General features: G+C 36.4%; 2 protein-coding genes across 2 annotated transcripts in view; both read left to right on the top strand.

Annotated features, from left to right (window-relative positions):
* cachd1 (cache domain containing 1) overlaps nucleotides 1–19,155 on the top strand; it is a 91,680-nt gene extending 72,525 nt beyond the window's left edge. Inside the window, exons 17-27 of the mRNA XM_051111552.1 lie at nucleotides 461–583; nucleotides 3,271–3,370; nucleotides 3,542–3,658; nucleotides 3,908–4,068; nucleotides 5,967–6,053; nucleotides 6,707–6,823; nucleotides 7,978–8,129; nucleotides 8,415–8,576; nucleotides 11,576–11,653; nucleotides 13,534–13,635; nucleotides 16,805–19,155. Of these exons, the coding sequence (XP_050967509.1) occupies nucleotides 461–583; nucleotides 3,271–3,370; nucleotides 3,542–3,658; nucleotides 3,908–4,068; nucleotides 5,967–6,053; nucleotides 6,707–6,823; nucleotides 7,978–8,129; nucleotides 8,415–8,576; nucleotides 11,576–11,653; nucleotides 13,534–13,635; nucleotides 16,805–17,052 (1,447 nt within the window). The 3' untranslated portion in view covers nucleotides 17,053–19,155. The remainder of the gene's footprint in view (nucleotides 1–460; nucleotides 584–3,270; nucleotides 3,371–3,541; nucleotides 3,659–3,907; nucleotides 4,069–5,966; nucleotides 6,054–6,706; nucleotides 6,824–7,977; nucleotides 8,130–8,414; nucleotides 8,577–11,575; nucleotides 11,654–13,533; nucleotides 13,636–16,804) is intronic.
* A 5,780-nt stretch (nucleotides 19,156–24,935) lies between these two features.
* raver2 (ribonucleoprotein, PTB-binding 2) overlaps nucleotides 24,936–25,908 on the top strand; it is an 89,218-nt gene continuing 88,245 nt past the window's right edge. The window contains exon 1 of the mRNA XM_051111562.1: nucleotides 24,936–25,378. Within this exon, the coding sequence (XP_050967519.1) occupies nucleotides 24,971–25,378 (408 nt within the window). The 5' untranslated portion in view covers nucleotides 24,936–24,970. The remainder of the gene's footprint in view (nucleotides 25,379–25,908) is intronic.

The following is a 25,908-nucleotide window of genomic DNA, read 5'->3' as shown; positions in this document are numbered from 1 at the left end:
GCCTAGCGTAGTTTGTCATAATGTACCATGAATAAAACTTTTATTTTGTGTGAGCTATTCCTTTAACAGAACTTGAGTAAATAATTGAGTCTTTTTTTCCCTACCTAAACCCTTTTTTGTCTAGCTGAAGAAAGCGTAGCATATGTAGTATGTAATGGTACCTGTTGCAAATGAAAAACAGCTGCCTTATCACTGTCGGGTTTGTGCTTGGCACAGTGTGGGTGTGTGTGGTCGTGTGTGTAGAGATATGATGAAGCTGTTTAAATCTGGCAGCGTTCCAGAATGTCTGGTGTAGATAAAGAGTGTTTTCCCTCCACGTTTCCAATCAGTTCTCTCTTAAAGAGGAGGAAATGTGACTATGGAATATGCGATCTGATCTAAAGCTTCATTGCAGTGACCCATCATACTGTAGATCTCATTCTTCATATTGTTCAACACACTTATCTGCTTCTTTTCCCAGTTCCCAAAAGGCCTCCGGTTACACAGTAGCGGTTATGGGCATTGACTTCACTCTGCGCTACTTCTACAAAGTTCTGTTGGATCTTCTGCCCATCTGCAATCAGGACAAGGGCAACAAAATCCGGTAAGGGCCTTCCCACCAAACCCAACCCCCATCTCATTTAGGTTCTTCTAAAACTCTCTAGTGTCTGCCAAGATCCCAGTGTGCTGGGCTGTGGTGTCCAGCGTAGTGCCTGAAGCTATCGATGCCCCACAGAGGCTCTTTAAAGCTCTTTCAAATGAAACTAATCAGATTTGCTTCTTTTGGAAAAGAGGCATTCACTTAGTCTTCTCTGCATGCTTCTAAGCTCCCTCTTTTAGGATAGGAGGAGATAGAATGAGAAAGATCTGAGGTGGGGATCAAGAAACAGCGAGGGAGCGCTGGACGCAGAGAGAGAGGAGCGATGAGAAGGGAAAAGTGCAAAGACTGGAACAATGATACTTATTTATTTATTTTTCAAAAAATACATTTGAATGGTGCTTGCCTCTGCAAAAGCATTATTCCTAGGTGGTTGCTTGTGATATTCAGCTGGAGTTGCAAACCTAGTTGTAGAGTAAATGAGCACAAAGTTACAACCACTACTAATATATATGTGTGAACATATTTTAATTGAAACCTTTGAGCAAGGTTGGAAAAAATGACAGGATTATATCATGATAAACAATTTCTGATGATACTACAACGTAAACTTCATTAGCTTTTAAGCACTTTCCAATAAATAAATTAATAATATTATGTATATATGTACACTGCCGTTCAAAAGTTTGGGATATGTAAGATTTTTGCTTTTTAAAATAAGTTTCTTATGCTCTTCAATGCTGCATTTATTTGATCAAAAATCCAGAAAAAAACATTACAAAAACAAAACAAAATTGTTTTGTATGTGAATATATTTCAGCATCATTACTCCAGTCTTCAGTGTCACATGGTTCTTTAGAAATCATTTTAATATGCTGATTTATTATCCATTTAGAAAACACTTTTGCTGCTTAATATTTTGTTAGAACCTCATATTTTTTTATTCTTCAATAAATAAATAAAGTTAAAAAGAACAGAATTTATTTAAAATAGAAATCTTTTGTAATAATATAAACTACCCATTTAAAAGTTTGTGGTCAGTAAATCTTTTTTTTTTTTTTTTTTTTTTTTTTTTTTTTTTTAAAGAAATTAATATTTTTATTCAGCAAAAATGTGTTAAATTGATAAAAAGTGATAGAAATTACTTAAATTGTTAGAAAAGATTTATATTTTGAATAAATGCTGTTCTTTTTAACTTTTATTCATCAAATCCTAAAAAAAAGAATCACAAGTTCCAAAAAAAAATGTAGCAGCACAACTGTTTCCAACATTGATGATAAAAGTAATAAATCAGCATATTATAATTTCTGAAGGATTATGTCACACTGAAGACACTTTGCATCACAGGAATAAATTATATTTTTAAAATATATTAAAATAGAAAATTATTATTTTAAACTAATATTTTAGAATATTAGTTTTGTTGTTTGTTTGTTTTTTAATTTCTGAGCAAATAAATGGAACTTTGATTAACTTCTTCAAAATTTGTATGTACATAGAAATTTAAATTAAATTTCCAGTTTGATCTGTTAGTATTTATTCCCCCTTCTAATTTTTAATATTTGCAAATTTTAAACAAAAATATAATATTTAGACCAGTGGTTCTCAACCAGGGGGCCTCTGCAAAGTTGACTTAGATTTTTAAAAAAATAATACAAAATAAACTTTAAAATAAGCTAAAACAACTAAAAAAATCAAGTTTAATTCACCCCCAACTTTTGGAATTATACAGTGTTTTATTTTGAATAATAATTGTGTTACTTATTTTAATCTATAGATACTCCTAATTTATGTAAATTAAGTATTGTTGAGGACAGACTGGGTCTTGCAATCAAAAAGACCACTGATGTAGACTGTAACAAGCATAATAGTATAATAGGTTTTCAGGATTATTTCTGTATCATATTTAAATGGAAATCTAATTTATGTAGTCATAAAATAGTTTAGTAACTAGTAGTCACTAAGGTCCTAGTATGAATTTTGTCTTTTGTCTGGAATTTTTGTGCACTTTTTTCGTTTGCCATGCAACCAGTCTCCAGTCTTTTTAGAGTAGAAATAGCACACTTCTGTCTGACACTTCTGTTTGTAACGCAACATTTTAACCCTAAGAATAAACAATAGCAATGCTTGCCTTTGCAAACGGCGCAAATAAACCCTACTGATGCAATATATAAAACCAGGGAAGAAATGGAGTACGATTTTCAGGACTGACTGAAAGACACAAAGGGAGATAAGCTGATTAGGGCTGCATTCCAGACACATCCTGTTATGTTAGGTGCCAGTGCCCCCATTTTTTTTTTCCCCTCTCTCCCTTCTTTTCTGTCTCTCTTTTACCCTTCCCTCTCATTCCTCTCTTCCCTCCCTTTCCTTTCTTCTTAACTCTATTTCTGCCAGTTTGTCTCTTTCTTTGTCCCTCTTCACGCTCTCTCTGTCTCCTTATCTGTCTGTGCTGTGGAGGCCTCCGTGCTCTTTGAGTTTTCAATGCTATGGTCATTAAACAGGATTAGTGAAGTGGAATGCTTCAGTGTGCCACACAATAACCTGAACTGTTCTGAACTGCAGATGGTACCCTGTGAACATACCGGAAGCCATCTAGTGTTTCCTTCCACCTTTCCCCTCTAAATGTCATTTTGGATCTTTGTACAAGCTCAGAGTGCTTGATCCTGTTTGTCTTGGTCTTTATGTATGTGTAGGTGTTTTATCATGGAGGACAGAGGTTATCTGGTGGCTCATCCGACCCTGATTGACCCGAAGGGCCACGCTCCGGCAGAACAGCAACATATTACTCATAAGGTAAGGAACTCTGGATTTGCCTCTCTTGAACAAGAAAATAGGCATTTTTATGTTTTTGTCCTTCGAAAAAAGGACTATTTATACTCTTTAGTCATATTATGTTTAAAGATTGGTAATGAAACTGAAAAACAAACTTACTGAGTTCATTTTCTCCTGTTTGCTTGACTTTAGGAGCCTCTAGTGGCCAATGACATTCTCAACCACCCCAACTTTGTGAAGAAGAACCTCTGTAACAGTTTCAGTGATCGTACAGTTCAGCGTTTCTACAAATTCAACACCAGCATTGTCGTGAGTGCAGTCTCATATTAATTATTTCATATCAGACTACTGTAAATTTTGTTTAAAGTGATAATCCTGGCTTTTTACCTTTGTAAGGTTAGTCAGCTTCATGTATTAATGATGTTATGGCGCCACCTAGCGGAGGTTGTGTTAATGGTGGCTATAGCAAATGTGCTTTATAACCAGCTGCACTAGTTGTAAAAAGACTGTTCAATCAAATGATTACTAACGGCTTACTATGTGTTTTTAATTTTTAAGGGTGACCTGACAAACCTCGTGCATGGTAGTCACTGCTCAAAGTACCGGCTCACCCGTATCCCAGGAACCAATGCGTTTGCTGGTATTGTGAATGAGACCTGTGATTCACTGGCGTTCTGTGCTTGTAGTACTGTGGATCGTCTCTGTCTTAACTGCCACAGGTAATGTTTAATCTCTCCACAACTCTATTAATAACATGCTGTATTTAAAAGTCTGTTCATAAATGTAAATATTAAGGCATAGTTATATTTATTTATTTACACTATTGTTCACTATTGTAAATGCAGGCTTGTTGAACAGAATTCATAAAAAAAACATTAAAAATTGTACTGTTCAAAAACTTTTGACTGGTATAGATAGATAAATAGATAGATAGATACATGGATAGATAGATAGATGATATACAAAAGTTTTTGAACAGTAAGATTGTTAATGCCTTTTTTAAAGAATTCTCTTCCAGTCACCAAGGCTGTATTTATTTGATCCAAAATACAGCAAAAATAGTAAAATTGTGAAATATTTTTACTTTTTAAAATAACTGCTTTCTATCTGAATATATTTTAAAATATTTTAAAATTTATTCCTGTGATCAAAGTTAAATGATCCTTCAGAAATCATTTTAATATGCTGATTTGCTGTTAAAGAAACATTATTATTATTATTATTATTATTATTATTATCAATATTTAAAACAGTTGCGTATATTTTGTTTCAGGATTCTTTGATGAATAGCAGATCAGCATTTTTCTCAAATAAAAAGCTTTTGTAACATTATACACTATACTATTTAAAAGCTTGGAGCCAGTGTGATTTTTTTGGGAAAGATATTATAGAAATGAATACTTCTATTTAGCAAAGATGCTTTAAATTTATCAAAAAGTGATGATGAAGACATTTATAATGTTACAAAAGATTTCTATTTCAGAGAAATGCTGTTCTTCTGAACTTTCTATTCAAGAAACCTGAACAAAATGTAAAAATATTAGATTTTAGATATTAGAATATTAGAATGATTTCTTTGAAATCACATGAATTACATTTTAAAATATATTTATATAGAAAGCAGTTATTTTAAATAGTAAAAAATGTTCAAAATGTTACTATTTTTGATCTTTTTTGGATCCAAAAAAAAAAAAACATTAAAAATTGTACTGTTCAAAAACTTTTGATAGGTAGTGTGTGTATGTGTATATATATATATATATATATATATATATATATATATATGTATATGTAATCCCCAGCAAGGCTGTGTTTTTCTTTGATTAAAAAAAAACAAACAAACAAAATAAAAACAGTAGTATTGTAAAATGTAAATGTTTTTACTATTTATGATTGTTTTTTTTCCTTTCTATTTTTAAATATTTTATATTCAAAAAGTAATTTATACCTGTGATGGCAATGCTGAATTAACCATTACTCCAGTCTTCAGTATCACATGATCCTTCAGAAATGATTCTAATATACTGAATTGGTCTCAAGAAACTTTTTTTTGTTATTATTATTACCAATGTTAAAAACAGTTGTGCTGCTTAATATTTTGTGACACAACCATTGCATTTTTTAGGATTTTTATGATGAATAGAAAGTAATTTTTGATAAATGGACTGCATCCTTGCCAAATAAAAGTGTATGTATATATATTCTCTTAAGGACCCTTTAAAATGGTTTGAGTTGTTTATCCTATGTAAATGTATTTCCTAGAAATTAGAAGTTTGGATGAGACACATTGAAGGCCTCATCCATATTTTTATTTATTCATTTATCTTAGATGGGAGTAAGCTTTAGTTCTAACTGTGAAGATATGCATTTGATTTAAAAAAAAAAAAAAAAAAAAAAGTGCAGTGCACAGAATTTGTTCAAATGTGAGGACGACTGTACATTTGAAAAGCATTTTCTGCTAACAGTTATTTTGATCAATTTATAAGAGTACACTAGTAAAAATAATAGCCACAAAACTCAATTTTTATGGGGTTCCTTCACATAAATAGTCAATTTGGTAGTATCAGGTTAAAATGCCTGCAAACAGACCTTTTCAATGTATTCCCATCTTCCTCAGAATGGAGCAGAATGAATGCGAGTGCCCCTGTGAATGCCCTCTAGAGGTGAATGAATGTACTGGCAACCTCACCAACGCTGAGAACAGGTAAACCGCTGCTGACAGCCTTTCATTATTTATCGAAGGTCATGTAGTAGTAGACATTAAGCCCATTTTCATACATATTACATGTTGTACACAATGTGTTAGGATGCAAAGGTTACCCCTTACGTGCTTAGAGAATAAACTGCCACAATATACGATCCAGAAATTAATCACTGGACCACATGTCCAGATTCTCATCAGCATGCACTGGAATGAATCACACTTAGTCACACACACGCACTTCTGCCTGTCATTTCATCAAGTTCTTGTTTGTCACGATGAATAGATATCCAGCCACCTGTGTCCTCAATTAGCCGTCAGTTCCTCAATAGACATTTAGACACTTTCAGGTTTGTCGCATTATTCCCAGCTGAGAGATCTCAAGGCATTTACCTTTCTGTCACAGTGCCATCTGTTCATTCTAGTGAAACATTGTACACTTGAATGCTAATAAATGTATTCTTTACTACAGAGAGCTGGGTTGCTATTCATTGTGCAGTTATAATAATTGATCAGTTGTTGTCTGCTGAATGTCATTGATCTACAAAACAATGTTGTTTCCAGACTGTTAGTAATTACAAATAGTTTTGACTTTAATGAGTTCCATGTATTTAGGGCCTAACTTGCCTTACTTCTGTGTGTGTCTGCGCATGTAGAAACCCGAGCTGTGACGTGCACCAGGAACCTTTGTCTTTGACTGTAATTGAGCCCAGTCTACAGGACACTCTGCCTCAGTGTATCAACACCAGATGCAGCCAGCGCTTCACCAGCAGGTACGGCCATATACACTATCAGCTGTGATCAGCCTGCTCTTAGCAGGACCTTAACAGAAACACAGAGTCTCAGAGTAATGATGTTTCTCCTTTCACTTAACACAGCTAGTCTCACATCACTTATTTACAACCTGTGCTGACCACAACAACAAGCGTGTGTTTCTCAAGATAATACAATGTCAGCTATTATTAGAGACTGTTGATATCAAAAACTCACAAATGTGACCCTGGACCACAAAACCAGTCATAAGGGTCAATTTTTCCAAATTGAGATTTATACATCATCTGAAAGCTGAATAAATAAGCCTTCCATTGATGTATGGTTTGCTATGATAGAACAATATTTGGTTGAGATACAACTATTTGAAAACCAGGATTCTGAGGGTGCAAACAAATCTAAATATTGAGAAAATCGCCTTTTAAAGGTGTCCAAATAAAGTTCTTAACATTGCATATTACTAATCAAAAATTAAGTTTTGATATATTTAGAGTAGGAATTTTACAAAATATCTTCATGGAATATGATCTTTGCTTAATGTCCTAATGATTATTGGCATAAAAGAAAAACCAATAATTTTTGACCCATACAATGTATTTTTGGCTATTGCTACAAATAAACCCCAGCGACTTAAGACTGGTTTTGTGGGACCACAAAACCAGTCTTAAGCACTTGTATATTTGCAGCAATAGCCAAAAATACACTGTATGGGTCAAAAACCATTAGGATATTAAATAAAGATCATGTTCCATGAAGATATTTTGTAAATTTCCTACCGTAAATACATCAAAACTTAAGTTTTTATTAGTAATATACATTGCTATGAACTTAATTTGGACGACCTTAAAGGTGATTTTTCTCAAAACTTTGTTTGCCGATCTATTGTTGCCAATAGTTTGTTGAACCCTCAGATTACAGATTTTCAAATAGTTGTATCTCGGCCAAATTTGTCCTATCTTACCAAACCATTCATCAATGGAAAGCTTATTTATTCAGCTTTCAGATGTATAAATCTCAATTTTAAAAAAAATGACCCTTATGACTGGTTTTGTGGTCCACAAATAGCTCTTGAGTTATCTCACACTATTGTTCACCAGACTCAACCAAATCTGTGGTTTTTTTTTTGTATGTTCTGTTTTATTTCTGTGGGTTTTAGTGATTGTTTTGGTGTTCTGGACTGTGAGTGGTGTATGGTGGACAGTGATGGAAAGACCCATCTGGATAAGCCTTACTGTGCCCTACAGAAGGAATGTTTTGGAGGGATTGTGGGTGCTAAGAGTCCTTATGTGGATGGACTGGGCATTTTAGGTGAGCTACTACTACTTAGTCACACTGTTATGCTCTTTATTAATATATTTGTTCTGTTTATAATAGCATATGTTGGTAAACTGCATTAATGTGTCACAGTGGTCCACTAGAAAATTACTTCTTTTTTGTTTTCGCTGCTTTAGAAAGATATGCAAGAAAGTTTGCAATTACACTGACTTCATGAGTCACACATTGTGCCTTGAGGATCTTTGCTAGTGTGTATGCTTTCTTACCTTATTTTATTTCAATAAATCATTATTTTTGTATTTCTACATCTCTGTGCAGATGAGGAGTTGGCTTCGCTGAACATGATCAAGAGTGCGCCCGTGGGGCCAGTGGCAGGAGGGATTATGGGTTGCATCATGGTGTTGGTGTTGGCTGTGTATGCCTACAGGCACCAGATTCACCGTCGCAGCCATCAGCACATGTCCCCTCTGGCCGCACAAGGTGAGTCTGGACACTTTGAGTTTAAAAGTAAAAGTGAAAAAGACTTTTGGGAAACAAAGCTAGGGCTCTGCAATTAATTGAATTTCAGTTTCAGTTAGAAGTGAGCGATATACTGGTAGACACAATTGACAGAAATTTTCAACTATCTTTTCTTTTGCGGTTACACGCTTGCGTGTCGTTGCTGTGCTACTTATCATTCGCATGCATTTTAAGCATTGTGGTTTAAAAACAAGTGATTTTAAGCCGTTAAAAAATGCAATCAGCAGCCAAAGAGAACTCTGAGAGACTGTTTCTGAGCGCTGTCAGAAAGGCGCATGCACGTAAAGAAAGTGAACTGAGTTTTTTTTTGCCGCTTTATAGGTTAATTACACACGCACACACACGTGTACGTGTCAAAACTGGCGCTTTTAAACAGTAATTTAAGTCTTAAGTGAAAGCAAACATCTGAAAAAGAAAACGTGTAACAGTACACTGGATCTGGGCAGCTCTTAAAGTGACAGCAGGAATATTAGACTGCTGTCACTTTAAGAGCTGTCATTCATGTTAATCAAACAACAAAAGAGAAAAAAAATCTCTCACTGCTCTTGACTAAATCAGAAAATCAGACTAAATAAGAAAAAAATATATTTAATTTACACAGTAAAGGATATGCTGTGTTTTTATACATTTGATTAGTTTATGCAATTAATGTAAAAAATGTTATTTATTTGTTCTACTGTAGGTTTTTTTGTTCTATTGCTTGTATTTAATTTTTTATACAGTATCTCACAAAAGTGAGTACACCCCTCACATTTCAGCAATCATTTTAGTATATTTTCTCAAGGGACAATACTATAGAAATGAAACTTGGATATGTTTTAGAGTAGTCAATGTGCAGCTTGTATAGCAGTGTATATTTACTGTCCCCTAAAAATAACTCAAAATACAGCCATTATTGTCAAAACAGCTGGCAACAAAAATGAGTACACCCGAACTGAACTTGTCAAAACTATGTCCAAAGTGTCAATATTTTGTGTAAAAGGTCAGACCACCTTCACCTGCACCTTCCTCAGCAAGGCAACTGTCATCTTGGTGGTGTGATTGGGTTGATAATCATGTTGGAAAACTGCCGTTTGACCCAGTTTTTGAAGGGAAGGCATCGTGTTCTGCTTCAGAAATGTACAGTACATAATGGAATCCATGTTTCCCCTCAATGAACCGCAGCTCCCCAGTACCAGCAGCACTCGTGCAGCCCCAGACCATGATGCTACCACCACCATGCTTGACTATAGGAGAGAGACAATTTTCTTGGTACTCCTCACCAGGGCATCACCACACATGCTGGACACCATCTGAGCCAAACAAGTTTATCTTAGTCTCATCAGACCATAGGACATGGTTCCAGTAATTCATGATCTTGGACAGGTTGTCTTCAGCAAACTGTTTGCTGGCTTTCTTGTAAACCAGCTACAGAAGAGGCTTCTTTCTCAGATGACGCCAATGCAAACCGACTTGTTGCTGTGTGCAGCGTATGGTCTGAGCACTGACAAGCTGACCTTCTACTTCTGCAACCTCTAAAGCAATGCTGCCAGCACTCATGCATCTGTTTTTTGAAGCCAGGTTCTACACCTGACACACAGAATGAGTACTCAGCTTTGTTGATCGACCCTTGCGAGGCCTGTTCTGAATGGAACCCGTCTTGGAAAACCTCTATATGACCCTGGCCACGATACTGTAATTTAGTTTCAGGTTGTTGCTGAACCTCTTATAGCCTAGGCCATCTTTGTGGAGAGCAACAATTGTAATTCTCAAATCTTCAGAGTTCTTTGCCATGAGGTGCCTTGTTGAACATCCAGTGGTCAGTATGAGAGAATTGTACTCAAAGCACCAAATTTTAACTCCTCTAATACAAGATACACAACTTTGTATGGTCCTGTCAAGCAGACAAAAACATGAACATAGGACATGTGGCTTTGCATGGTTAAATGACAGTGCTGTTATCACTTAGGGTGTACTCATTTTTGTTGCCAGCTATTTTGACAATAATGGCTGTGTGTTGAGCTATTTTCAGGGGACAGTAAATATACACTGATATACAAGCTACACATTGACTACTCTAAAATATATCCAAGTTTCATTTCTATAGTATTGTTCCTTTAGAAGATATACTAAAATGATTGCTGAAATGTGAGGGGTGTACTCTGTGAGATACTGTATAAAAAACTAAATGCAAGCAGTAGGACAAAAAAACTACAGTAGAACAAATAAATAAGAATTTGCTACTTCCATTATATGACATATTTCAGAGGGAAACAAGATATCCAAGGATTATAAAATGTAGACTGGGACTTTTTTTAATCGAGAATTGATTAGAAACTGACAAGTGATCTCTGACAGAGGCTGGTGACGTCAGGCTGAAAAGGAACTTGTTTCTGAGGAAGAGCAAGTAAAACTCACTTTAATGAGGGGAAAATTATTGAGTGCACTTTTAAAGTGTGCTACTCCCTGTGCTAATGAGACACTAAAGCACAGTTGACCGCTAAGAGGACCTTAGAAAGATATAAAAGTAATTTAAAGAGCTGAATTCCCTTTTCCCTTGCAGTTGCTCCCTTATGTCTAAGCTAAATTCAGCTTCTATATGTGCACGACTAGGAAGCATAACTTGGTCTGATGCAATATAAATCAGTTTGAATCAGTTTGTGAGAAATGCTGCTGTTTTGCAGTTTTGCAGTTACATAAACTGTCTGGAAAAAGTCAACTTTTGTCTGAATCTGCATTCTAGAAACGAATAGAACGGAATGCTATATTCCCTTGAATTGTCTTTCTTCAGTGTTTTATTGTCTGATGGGCATCCGTGGGCAAAAAGTGATTTGAGAAGATTTGATGTCTGTCTTCTTTTTTATGAGAAAGGCTGGACCAAAGGAGAAGACAAAAATATATTACATCAGATCTTTTCAAGATTGCTTCATCTTTCTAATCTTCTCTTACGCCTGTCTTTCTGTCTCTCTCTCTTTCATCAGAGATGTCTGTCCGGATGTCCAACCTGGACAACGAGCGAGATGACAGAGATGAAGACAGTCACGAAGACAGAGGAATAAGTAAGATACCCGTCTGCCTCCCTGGCACAGCTTCACACGAATTAACACAGAAAACCTTTAATGTCAATTTTAGCATTAGTAATTACACTGAGGGGTTTTATGTACATCAAGTCTGCAGTATTATACTTTGTACCATTAATGCTGTTTTTCGCTGATTCAGTGCATCAGACGCCAAATGGATGATAATCCATGAATTCATTGTGTACGGTGTGCCGTTTTATTCTCCTAGAGTAAAAGGCGAGCATTCATGCTTTACAATGGTACTGTGTCATTCTTGTGTGATAATTGCTTCAAACAGCCATGTGGGTTAGTCTGATGTCGTAATTGGTCTCATCTTTAGTGACAATATGATAATGTGTCCCTGATCGGCATTCTTGTTCTGTTGTACATTTTGTAATCAGAAGCATTTTTAATACCATCTGATTTACATCACAAAGTTGTTTCAATTAGATTTTGTGCTATGTGTAACTGTAAGAACCATACATTATGAAACATCATGTATAACTGTAAGATATCTAAATGAATAACAGTCAGTATGTATATAATACTGATTATCAGTGCAAAGAATTGGAAATGAAGCCAAACGCAAACTCTACTCCTATCGATTTTAAAAACTTTTTGAATTTGAAGATCAAGGTAAATTGTACTTTATTTGTCTTAAGGGAAACATGCAAGTATCTTCTGTTGCTTCCGAAGGGCAGTACTAAATGGAAAAAATATATATATTTCAACAAAATAAGAAAAATTTGGACGTCTTCATCCTGTTCAAAAGTTTTCACCCCCGGCTCTTACTGCATTGCGTTTCCTTTTGGAGCATCAGTGAGTGTTTGAACGTTTTTTAATAGTTGTGTTTGAGTCCCTCAGTTGTCCTCTGTGAAAAGATGGATTTCAAAATCATACAGTCACTGCTGGAAAGGGTTCAAATATGCAAAAGATAGTGGAAAACTGAAGAATCTGCAGGATCTGGAGGATTTTTCTGAAGAACAGTGTTTAGTTTAACTGTTCAGAACAAACAAGAGACTCATGAACAACCATCACAAAACTCAAAAACAGTCGTAGATCATCCAGGCAAACACACTCAGTATTAAGAACCAACTTTTTCAGGGATTTTTTTTTTTAGACTGAGGACAACTGAGGGACTTATACGCAACTATTACAGAAGGTTCAAACACTCACTGATGCTCCAGAAGGAAAGACGATACATTAAGTGGTGGGGGTGAAAACTTTTGAATGGAATGAAGATGTGTACATTTGTCTTATTTTTAAATACCATGTTTTTTTTTTTTTTGATTTACTATTGCCCTTCAGAAGCTACAGAAGATACTTACATGTTTCCCACAAGACAAATAATTAAAATTTACCCTGATCTTTTCACCCCCTGGCTCTTAATGCATCATGCTTCCTTCTGAAGCATCAGTGAATGTATGAACCTTTTGTAATAGTTGCATGAGTCCCTCAGTTGTCCTCAGTGTGAAAAGATGGGTTTCAAAATCATACAATCATTGTTAGAAAGGGTTCAAATACACAAAAGATGCTGGAAAACCAAATAATTATAAATGATAAAACCCAAACTGAGAAAAAGGCAGGTTGACTGGTAGTTTACCATGCTGTACTTAGCTGTTTGTATTGTGGAATTAAAATGCATGTATAAATACAGAAGTGTAATATGTTGCTTTGGAAGTCTTTTGGAAAACATCTTTTATCATTTTTCTTTGTTTACTGAGTTCATCCCCAGTATAACCTTTTATATGAGAAGTATCTGCAAGTGTGTTATTGCCTTTTAAATTTGCTGTACTCTTACACTATGCTGGCCAGCTGGAGACCCGAGTGTTTTATTGTTATATGACCATTTGGCTCTGTTTCTCTCTCTCTCTCTGCAGTCAGTAACACTCGATTCATTGCTGCTGTTATTGAGAGGCACACACACAGCCCAGAACGACGGCGGAGATACTGGGGCCGGTCAGGGACAGAAAGTGACCATGGTAAGAGTGCGTACGTGTGTGTGTATGTGTGCTCCTTCCTCAAAGTCTAAAGGAAAAACGATATTAGTAGGTTTGAAAAGATCCTTTTGAAACAAGGGTCAAAGAAAATTCAAAGGCGTGACCATCAAATTTCTCACCTAAGAATATATCGAGTTTTATTATTGAAATAAAGCAAAGCCTTGCCTGGGAGCTCAGTGTATGCTTGTGTTCGGCCTCTATTTCATTGGCGGCTCCAGGCTTGGGTTACACGGAGTCTACAGTGCATGCTAAATCTGCCGCCCCTGAGGGACGAGGCTTTCTGGAGATCATTGTGTAACCAGCAAGAGGAGAAAGGGCAGCCCTATTCCACAAGGAGAGGTGCAATGAGAGACCTGGAGGAAGAAAGCCAGCAAAGTGGGTAGATTGAGAGATGCGAGAACAGTTAGAGGTGGCGAAGACCAAGTACAAAAGTTTCTTCCCTGTATTTTTATTTGGCAGGGTTAAAGGTCGCCTCCCACAGGCTGCTCAGTCATCCAGCTTAAGGGGTCGTTTTAAAGCAATATCGATTTGGCTTTTGAGCGTGCGTATGCAGGAGAACAGCACCGAAGCCTTTTCCTGTGCGCTCTGACTCATTACCGCTCCACCAACACAGAGAGTTTTCGCCAGGAGCAACGTAGATATATGACTATTCGCTTCAGATCGAGGTTTAAAGAATTTCTCTAAACACAAACGTGTTTTCTGCCAGGAACTGAGATGCTTTTTAGTACTTGTTTACTTGCTTGGCTCTTTGATATGTTTAGGGATAGATCCTGATCCAGAATCAGTATCCCAGCTCTTTCATTCTCACTACAGTGTTTCAAAGCTGATTCCAGATCTGCTCTGAGACGGCTCATGCAAACATTGATCAAAGTCAGGATCATAAGAGGTTTTTGACCTTTCGTTTCACCTCCGATCCCGTTTCCAAATGTCACATGTGGCTGGACGTTTGGCCACCTGACAGCAGGACAAAACCTATTTTGTACTCTTTGTACCATATCTTAATTTAATTCAGGATGTGCCGTGACTGTTATAATGTTAAATTTCCAACCGCTTGTTTTTTGCATGCATTGTGAGCTTCTCTCCCACCATAAAAGTTTAGTTGCCAGCAACTGTCTAATCTATTATTCACTTCAGCTACTTCATGTGTCTTTTGTATTGTTGTCTAAACAGGAACGTTAGCAGCTTGTCAGGGGAAAATGGATTTGGGTAGATAACAAATAACATTGACATCAGCTTCTTCTTTCAACATCAACATTTTAAGTTTAAATTTATGTAAAGGAGGGTGAATGTTTCAGATGATGTAACTCAAAAACATTTGTTTACAAGTTAGTGTTTTTTCTTCAGTTTGACGCATTTGATTTTAAAAGTAAAACATTCTGTAGTCTCTCAATATAAATTCTGTATGTTTAAAACTGTTTATGTAATAATAGGTGTAGTAGGAAGTAGGTGTCACAGCTTTGTTCCCTAAATGCATGAACGCTACCTTGCACTATTGCCATTACTCTGCACCACAACTTCATAATTATTATAATCATCATTGCTACTGTATCAGTTCATTTATAACAAATAGCTGTTTTTATCATTTTAATTTTGCATTGCACTGATTATTACATTATTTGTATCCCTAATCTGTATTATTTTCAATATTTTTATACATTTCGTTTTTATTAGGTTACACTGCTTTTAAAAGGTTTGTAAGCAATTTCTTAAAGAAATGAATATTTTATGTGGCAAAAATGCATTACATGGATCAAAAGTGACAGTAAAGACTTTTGAAGATTTTTTTTTTTTTTTTTTTTTTAGCTGTGATATAAAAATGCTTCTTGAGTACTAAATCTTAAAATATTAAAATGATTTCTGAAGGATCTTTTAACAATGAAGTCTGGAGGAATGTCTGCTGAAAATTCTGCTTTGCCATCACAAGAATAAATTACATATTAAATTGTCAGAATATTTCACAACAACACTGTTTTTACTGTATTTTGATCAATTAAATGTACACACACACTGCTGTTTAGAAATTCTGGATCAGATTTTTCATGTTTTTTAAAGAAGTGTTTTCTGCTCATCAAGGCTCCAATTATTTAATTAAAAATACAGAAAAAAACTGTAATATTGTGAAATATTATTGCAATTTAAAATAGTGGTTTTCTATTTTAATGTACTTTAAAACAGAATTTATTCCTGTGATGCAAAGCTGAATTTTTAGCATCATTTCTCCAATCTTCAGTGTCACAGATGATCCTTCAGAAATCATTTTAATATGCTGATGTATTGTCAGTATTGGAAACAGTTGTGCTGCTTAATATTTTTTGGAAAATGTGATGCTTTTTATTCAGGATTAAAATCTTTAAAATAGAAATCTATTGTTACAGTATACACTGCTGTTCAAAGTTTAGGGTCAGTAATTTTTTTTTTTCTTTCTTTCTTTGAAAGAAATTAATACTTTTATTCAGCAAGGATGTGTTAAATTGATAAAAAGACTTGCATTGTTAGAAAAGATTTCTATTTTGAATAAATGCTGTTATTTTTATCCTGAAAAAAGTATCACAGGTTCCAAAAAAAATATTAAGCAGCACAAATGTTTCCATCATTGATAATAAATCAGCATATCAGAATGATTTCTGAAGAATCATGTGACACTGAAGACTGGATTAACAGATGATGAAAATTCAGCATTGCATCACAGAAATAAATTATATTTTCAAGTATATTAAAATAAAAAATTATCATTTTAAATTGCAGTAATATTTCATAATATTACATTTTTCTGTATTTTTCAAATAAACAGAACTTTGATGAGCATAAGAGACAACTTGGCGTCATGTCACATTACGCTATCTTGCGTTTGTCAGATTAGTAAAAAATTAGATTGTTTCCTTAATATGTTTTGAGTTTTATGTGAGATTAGAATGAATTAGGGTGATTAGTTTAATGAGCAACTTAAGTGATCATATTTTTAACAAGTTTCCATCAGCAATTTGTAAAAACTGACACAGAGACATAACTAGGTTCATATTCCCATTCTCAGTTAAAAATTTCTCTTCAGCTCTCATTTTAGAGATAGCTGTTAGCTACACATTTTGGATTCAAGCTAATTCATACTGTAGTTCCCAAAAACATTGATTGTGATTCCTTTATTTATATGTAGGCTACAGCACCATGAGCCCTCAGGAGGACAGCGAGAACCCGCCCTGCAACAACGATCCTCTATCCGCGGGCGTCGATGTGGGCAATCACGACGAGGACCTCGACCTGGACACGCCTCCACAGACAGCTGCTCTCCTCAGCCACAAGTTCCACCCCTATCGGCACCCCCACACGCACCACCCCCTGCACTTGCACACGCATCACCTCCAGGCTGCCGTCACCGTGCACAGCGTGGATGCCGAGTGCTGATCCTGCCCACCCGTGACCCCAAACCAACCGCCAACCCTGCCTTTGATGCCACTGCTAACTTCATCCACCACCTCCATTCAGGCCCTGCATCCTCCAAAAACGAGGAGAGAAACTTAACTCCAGACTCTCCTTGGGCATCTGCTAATGGCGGTCAAAGGTGTTTTATGCTTGTTGGACGAATATTTGACCTCTGTAGAGGTCATATGGGAATGGATCTGGCAGGTGTATACGATACAAAGCTCCTTATGTTTTTTTTCCCCTCTTTTTTTTTTCCAATGAAGATGAAAGGATTATTTTTCTACTATTTATTTAAAAGGAGTGGAGATGGAGATAACGAATGGAAAAAATGAAATTGACTGAATTTGTCAGCTTTCTAATAGGCCCATTTTAGGATGGAGCCTAGGTTTTTTTCCTCAACTAGACTGCGAAGCAGCCTTGAAGGATTTGATTCATGGCAAATTTGAGTCATGCGCATGCCATGAGAATTTGTGGAGAGAGTAAACAAAACATTTCAAGGAACAATAGAGACAAATGCCTGCGCTGCACATCAAGGAGACGTGAAAATATGGCGTATTGTGAGGAGCTGTCACTCTTTGGTTTTTTTTGGTTTTTCTTTGACGGTGTGAGATGATGGTGAATCTCAAGACACTGTGCAATGTGACCAAGGTGTTCTGGGCCACAAACCCAGTGCGGGATATTTGAAATATTTTAAAGATGACTGGGAGAGAGACTATGCTCAGTCCTGCCACTGTGTGTAAAAGCTCTCGTCGTATTTCAGTCTGCCCGATTATTTTACATTTGGTGTACGAGAGAGAGGAACAGAGTGTGCGTGTGTTGGTGCTTGTGTACGTAATTGTGTGCGAATGTGATGGATGTGTGATGCACAGACGGATCGTCTCCGATAATGTTGTCGTTTTTTTAAGTCATTAGTCAGTATTGATGGAATGCCATGATATTTTTCAGATCCTTCTAAACCCATGTGCACTTTTACTCAACTGCTTGTCTACTGATATGTAGACATTGTGCTCCTGTGATTTTAGAGGGATTGTGTCTGTTGTTTTCAGAATGAAATGATATACCGTGTATATACATCTAAAGTTTAACAAAGTAGCTATAAATGTGTCATACACTACAAACCTATCCTCGTCAGACGTGTTTTATTTTGTCAGAGTTTATCTGCAGATGCTCTTAAATTGAACTGAAATTTGGGTGGGGGGAAAGCTATTGATCGTTAGTTTGATTATGATGAGTCAAGTAATCAAACACATAAGCAAAACACAAAAAAACTTTCACACATTATGATACAGAAGTCTGGTACATTAGTTCATTCCAGGCATGTCCCTGTGAAATTTCAGTCTCAATCTGTTACAGTGACAGTTTTAAGCAAGTATACCTTGGAGACTGCTGAATCACATCTATGAATCATATTTTATGTGCTTAAAGTTCAGTCTGTGCACAGCTATCATTCTTATTTTGGTCATAATAACACTTTAAAGTTGATATTCAGATCTATTGCAGGGTGAATGTGATGAATTTTTCCACTTTGAATGTGACTGCGATCTGGTCATTATATGGGATCTGCTGCACAGAATTTGGTTGTTTATATATTAATTTAGCTTCATATGAGATGATGTCATATTATCTTCATTAAAACGTTTACAGAACAAGTCATTTCAACACTTAGAGATTTGAGAGTCCACCCCAAGAGGATTGTGGGCTAGTTGTCACACTTTTTACTCTAGTGAATATTTTTCAGGGTGGGGATACTGAATAAATCAATTTCTGTGTAGGCACATGCTTTGAAGTGTTGGCCACACTAAACATTTAAAATGTTATTGCCAAAGTAAAAAAGACAGACTAGTCCTCTAAAATTTAAGAACTCAATTATTAGTTACCAATGTTACAAGTTTCTCTTAGGGTAATTTGCATTTATGTGCATGAAACAAACAGAATTTCACATCTTTTAGATTGATGTGGTGCTTTTTCATTTTTTAAAATAACTGCATAGGTTGTCAGCATAATTGAAGCAAAATAGTGGGGTTTATAAGGCAGGATTGAAATATGAGCCTGTTGCGCTATGACATCAGCCCATTACTGACCTACATTTACAGTTTTTTGTGGCTTATACACATAACAGGCAAATAAGGTCATGTGACGTGCAGGGCATTCCTTGCGCGCTGCCGCTGCCTGGGATTTGTATACAAGGTCATTAAGGTGTTACAGCACCGCTGATCCTTGGTGGATAATTTTAAACCAAACACGAGGTGTGAGCACACAGTGAGGCTGGCAGAAAAGTGGAGCACTTCTGTTAAATTGGGGCCATGGGAGAGACAGCAGCATTTTTGCGAATCGGCTCTTTTGAACAGTTGAATGAATCGTCTATCCACCTTATTCTTCAACGCTGGAATAAGCCTATGGGTGCGACTTCCTCTTTATTAGCCATTGATTTTGTATTGCGGGAGCTGCCTCCTTATCATTTCTGACTTGTAACAAAAAACAGAACAATGTTTAAAAGCTGCTATGTGACAAGGTGTACAGAAAACAAGCTAAAAAACCAAGAACTACATTTTTGTTAGCTGTCGACCCCCCCAAAAAAAAACGTTTAAGGACATAAAAGTAGAGTGCAACGTAACTCAGAACTACGCCCACAGGAGGGAAATGTCATCAGCGACAGGAAACGTTTATTTTGAACCATGTCAAAGGATTATTTCACCTCCCTATGTGAACTTGAGAGATATATTGAGAAACAATTTTATTGTCTGTGTCAGTGCCCCTTTTCCTTACTTTCCTTTTGCTGGAGGAATTATCCAACTGAATGGCCCAACATGAAACACCCTGACATCTACAAATATCTGTGTCCTTAAACGCTAGTTTTTTGGGGTCAACAGCTAATAAAGATGTAGTTCCAGGTTTGTTTAGCTTATTTACTGTACACCATGTCAAACAGCAGCTTTTAGGCATTGTTCTGTTGTTTTGTTATAAGTCAGAAAAAACGAGGAGGCAGAATCTTGCAATACAAAGTCAATGGAGTGCCGGGTTGCCAGGTTTTCACAACAAAACCCATCCAATTTCTACTTAAAACCAGCCAAAAAGTAGCCCAATCACGCTTCGAGGGAGGCCCCCCAATAAAAATCATGTTCTGGGTAAAATGCACATTTTTTGGCAGGGTTCCCTTGATAAAATTAGCATTACAGGGGCTAAATACTACGTTATTGGTGTTGCTTCAACCTGCTGACATGAAAAACAACCCGTGGCAACAGTAGCCAAATACCGCGGGAAACGTGGACTTGGCAAAACTGATGTAGAGGGTTGGATTGCCCCCCCACCCCGTGTGGGCGTGGCCTAAATGCACTCTAACAATAAGAATACCATGCAGTAAACTGCAGTTTGCATTACAAACAGTATGTGTGTTTATAATTACTATAATACATTAAAATAATACAGTTAGACACAAATTATATCAAGTAGCAAAACAAGATGTTTAGTACAGCTAAAAATTGCTGGACATGGATGAGACCGTAAGTCAGACCCATAAAATTTACAAATGGCCGAGCCCATTCTAATGAAAAAAGATGGATACTTGCTCTAAAAATGTTCCTTTATGCCATAAGCGTATTTTTCCTTTTTATCTCTGTTATTTCATAACAGCGTTTATTGTAATTTCATGTGTTCAGTTCCGTTTTGCACTCTGAAGCAAAAACATTCAGAACTTGCGCGAATTGCATTCAACAATGTTTTTTAAATTTATGGCTGAAAATGACGTCACAGGGTAATAAAAAGTAATTTATGAAAACAAACTCAAATCAGTCAAATCCTCGTAACTCGTTCATTGGCTCTTGATTCAGTGTGATTCATTTAGACTCAAGTTCAGCTCATTGAAAATAATTTGATTTGAAAGAATCATTCGTTTACGAATCGGGCATCGCTAATCGAAGCTTTAGAGAAAACCAGTTGCTCAAGTTTTCTGCTTCTCAAATGTTTCTCTCATTCTGTCATTACCGCAAAAATGTGCAAATCGTTCAGTTTAATTACCCATTGTTCTCGTTCTTCTGTTCCTGGTTTACAGTGTTTACCTCTCAGTAATACATATGTATGCATCATTTGCGGAATCAGACAGTTGCGCATAAATGAATAAATCGCCCGTGGATTCACGATGCTTGGGACAACACACACACATAATGACTCGGATACTGCCGCCCACGCACACTACGCACTCAGCGCTGCTCGCGGTGAGGAGTTCAAGGTTCCCATCACCCCTTTACATAAACACACGCGCGTCCCAGATGCGCGCTCTGCCCGCTCCAGCACTCGCTCGAGCGCCCACGCGCTACTTTTCTGAGCCATTGAAATATTCTGGTCTTTTCTCTCACTCCCACTCAGAGACGCGCTGAATCACTGCTTTAGTTCATGTTCAGGTAATTCTGATGAACGCATATGACATACATGTAAGGGTCTATCTGGAGGGTCCCATATAGTGATGGTAGAAAATCATTCGTGTGCAATGATGAATTCATTAATCCGTGCACTGCAATATATTAAATTGACATTCGTATTTACAGTATAAAGCATTGCAGAGGTGGTTTACCTCTTTGACATCTTCATATTTTTTCATAAAATTGCACAGAAAATCTTACGCTTAATAATAATAATAATGTAATTGTTCTCGTGTCGAAAAAAATATCCAAAAAACAGAAAAAAATGTGCTATCCCCATTCTTAAAGAGTCAAATGCAATCATCTGTAAATATTGTTGATGTGGGATGTGTAGCTGCCGAAACTGAAAGCGTTCATTCAGGGACATTATAAGGACTCCTGTGATGGAGTCTGCCAGGAGATGGCATTTAGCACACCCACGAGAGACGGCATAAGTCATTCATTCCACACCAGAGCCAGTGTATAACGACTCAAAAGATCTGTCAGGCATGCATGATTTTCTGCAGGCATGACTTCAGATGTTTCTGCCGTACACAATCTCTCCAAGTATAGAGACTAAATGATTTCTGAGCTATAAATGTCAGCTCGTCCATAGAGTTTATTTAAGCTTTCATGCAGTCATTTAATAAACAATTATTTTGAAATGTAAAGTATAAGTTTTTAGACACATTATTGGCAGTTACAATGTTTGCTCCGTCAACGAAAATAGTTCCGAATGCAGTCAAAGTAAGAAAAATGTTGTGCATCTTTGAGCAACACACAGCAGTGGTGTTTAGTTCACTAACCAGCAAATCAGTTGAGTGAATAATTCAATAAGGAGTCACTTGTCGCCACCTACTAATGATGTAAAAACAGAAAGGCTCACTGAAAAATCGCCACTGCAACAGACTAAAAGCCTGTCTGGAACACGAAAACAGAAGCAGTGTTATACAAATACAAGTTAAAAAAAAAGTTGGAACCATGATTTGAAAATAGATGATGCTCTGGAACTATTTTCAGCTCAATTTTTTGCTGAAATCCAGTCATTTTAATATAAATTCACTCGAGTGGGAGGTTTCGCGCCATTTATCAGTGCATTAATGTGGTGAATTGAGTCAACTAGAACTTATTTTGTAATCAGCATTTGAAAATATTTCCAAAATTCCACGTCCTGAAATTTTACGTCATAAAAATTCGGATCAGGTTCGATTTTCTGCATTTTTGCATCTGTAGCAAGCATTTTGATAGAGAAGGATGATGAATACAGAAAAAAAAAAACCCAGAAAAACATCTAAGAAAAATTCAGTCTAGCGGCTAATGAATTGGCTGTCTCACCCATACAATGTAAAAAATAAAAAAAACACAATTTGTTGAGTCAGCTTAAAATAATTTGTTACCCTGCTGCCTTAAAATTTTAAGTTCAGTCAACTAAAATAAGTTTAGTCAACTTGAAATGTTAAGTTGTACTAAGTAACAACTTAGATATTTGTGTTTGCTAAACTTAACAGATGGGTAAGTAACCCAGCTGCCTTAAAATTTTAAGTTGATTCAGCTCAAGTATCTAAGTTGTCACTTAGTATAATTTAACATTTCAAGTTGAATAATTTTTTTTTGAGTTGACTGAACCTAAAATTTTAAGGCAGCCAGATTACAAATTATTTTAAGTTGACTCAACAAATTGTTTTTTACAGTGTAGGCTTCCTAGTTCTGCATTGAAGAATAAGGTCACTGCACACTGGGTCCGAAATTTTAGTATGCGTTTTTATGTTGTTGTTGTTGTTGTTGTTTTTTCACATTCGTCATCCTTTCCTATCAAAATGCTTGATATATCTGCAAAAACGCAGAAAATTTGAATCTGATCTGATTTATTTTTTTTTATGAAGGACAAAAGTTTCAGAGGCAGTGTGTAAACACGACGACACAATGCGAGGTCGTGTTTATTTTTTAACGTGCGAAAATTGTGGATGAGAATTTCGGACTCTGTGTGCAAAGACCTTACAGGTCATTAGACAACCTTTATTGTTCAACGCAGAACTAGGAAGCCTATGGTTAGCCGATTCATTAGCCGCTATAGGTAAATTTTAGTATACACCATTTCGCTAGATGTAAACATACTGGTCCCGATACACTTCCTGTTTCTTTTTTTTTTTTTTTTCACTTTACACAAACATCACAAAAAAATACAACCAACATAACATTTGACTAGATGAAAATGTTACATTAGCACCTTTAAGATGTATTTGTATATGTGCAATAAAAAAAAATAAAAAACAAAAAAACAGGAAGCGCTTCTGGACCAGTGTTGTTTACATCTAGCGAAATGGTCTATAACGGAGTGCCGTAAACGGTAATGTTTGCATTACCAACCAGTGTGTTATTAAGGCAAGACATTACAATAATATGGTAAGACACACCAATTTGCAATATCAAGCAGCAAAACCAACTGTTTCGTACAGCTAAAAATGCCCGGATGCAGATATGACCGGAAGCCAGACCCATAAAATTTACAAATGGCCGCACCCACCAGGGTTGGGGTCAATTCAGGAATGAACTCAACAATTCCAATTCAAAGAAGGAAAAGGAATTGGAACTGGAATTCAACAACAATTACAGGAAACAGAGTTGGAATTGAATTGGAATTACAGGACGTGGAATTCAGTTAAGGGAAATTCCACTGAATTCCGTTTATTGCTGTTTCTGAGCATTTATTTGTGATTGCATTTAGAGACATACATTTGAACTTTATTTATGATGCTTTACAAATACCAAGTAATGTATGAAACAGAGTTGATCAAATGCAAGTAAATAAAAATGAGAACTGTACATTATGAATTAATAATTGAATGACAGTGGTGATAAGTTTCTGGATGTACTATACATTCAATATATGATTACCACATAATATATGTCTCAACTCATTCATGTATTTCATTCACTTTTTATTGCATCGAATTATCATCATTTCCTGAAAATTGTCATCGCTAAGATTGCATCTCTCAGGCCTAAATATCTCAAGTGGAATTTAGTGGAATTTATTTGCTTTCAATTCTGTTTCCTGACATTCCAATTTAGTTCCAATTCCATTTCCTGTCAGCTGGATGCAATTCCAATTCCATTCCAGGAAGTGAACTGGAATTTACCATTCATTCTCAATTCAATTCATGAATGGCCCCAACCCTGGCACCCACTCTAATGGAAAAATTAGGTGGATTGACAATAAACAATGGATTTATTTATTTCTTTATTTATGCCAAAGAATTTTCCTAATGTGACAGCAATTTAACTTTGCCTTTAAATGACTTGAATAAATAAATACTAAATATACGCTCAATAATGTTTTAATAAGTGTATTTAATCACAAAAAACCAGCTTACCAGAACTACTTATTACGTCATTATCACAGACCGTTACAGAGCTGCTATTGTTGGTCTTCTTTTTATCACTATTTATTGCTGCTTTCGTAAATATGCTACTGTCCTGTTAAGACGGGGAAGAGACTAATCAGAATGTGTTTAGTTTTTTTCATCGGTGGAGGTCGCCAGCTGTACTGTGCTGGGGCTCATCCACACTTACTTTCAAGAGTGCCGTCGATGGGTTTGACTCAAAGCACAGACGCCCACCTATCCGCTCTCTCCGACTCACTTTCCACCGAGCGCTTCAAAATGGCGGCCGCTTCATCCATCCAGCCGCCGAGCGTGCACGCGATAAAGCGGGAAAATTCACCTCACCCGGAGTCCGACAGCCCCGCGAGCCGACAAGAGGAGGACGCAGCATCCGAGGGGATCACCATCCTCAGAGATCTCCCGGAACTTGATCCCGAGGAGATCGAGAAACGGCTGGAGAAAACTCGCAGAGAGCTGAGCAACAGGAGGAAGATCCTTATTAAGAACCTGCCACAGGATACCACCAACCAGGTAGAGAGATTTACATACATCAGCCTGACAGGTGAAAGTTACGCTGCTCACCAGTTCATGGGACAAAAGCGCTTTTCAACAGCTTTTCTTAGCGTTTAAACGATGGTTGTTAGTTTGTCAGGTCAAGAGGCATAAACAAGTTTTATTATTCCATGAGTTTGCGTCTAAACATATATAAACAGATTAAGCGCACCGCGTGTGACCGCAACAATGAAACGTTTCAGTCAAAATAAATAAATAAAACGGCATGTCAGTTACAAGAAAGTTAAATTAAAACAATAACTAGTTTAAAATACGGATATCAAGCATCGCCTAAGTAGCAAAACGTAAACAGTTCTATTAAGTGAATTAATAGTGCTTAAACTTTTATGTTCACCATCAGCAAAACCTGTCGGCTTAACTGTTTGCGCACGACCCAAAACGTTATCAGCCTTAAAATAACACTGAATTTCTATTGTAAAAACACCACTGAAGTGAAACGAAAACAAATAAGTGGAAAATATGCAGTGAAATAACAGCCCGACGGGCTT

The sequence above is a fragment of the Labeo rohita genome, chromosome 6 (assembly GCF_022985175.1).
Source record: "Labeo rohita strain BAU-BD-2019 chromosome 6, IGBB_LRoh.1.0, whole genome shotgun sequence".
Lineage (NCBI taxonomy): Eukaryota > Metazoa > Chordata > Actinopteri > Cypriniformes > Cyprinidae > Labeo > Labeo rohita.
The sequence above is the reverse complement of the archived record's forward strand: the minus strand, read 5'-3'. Positions and strand labels throughout refer to the sequence as shown.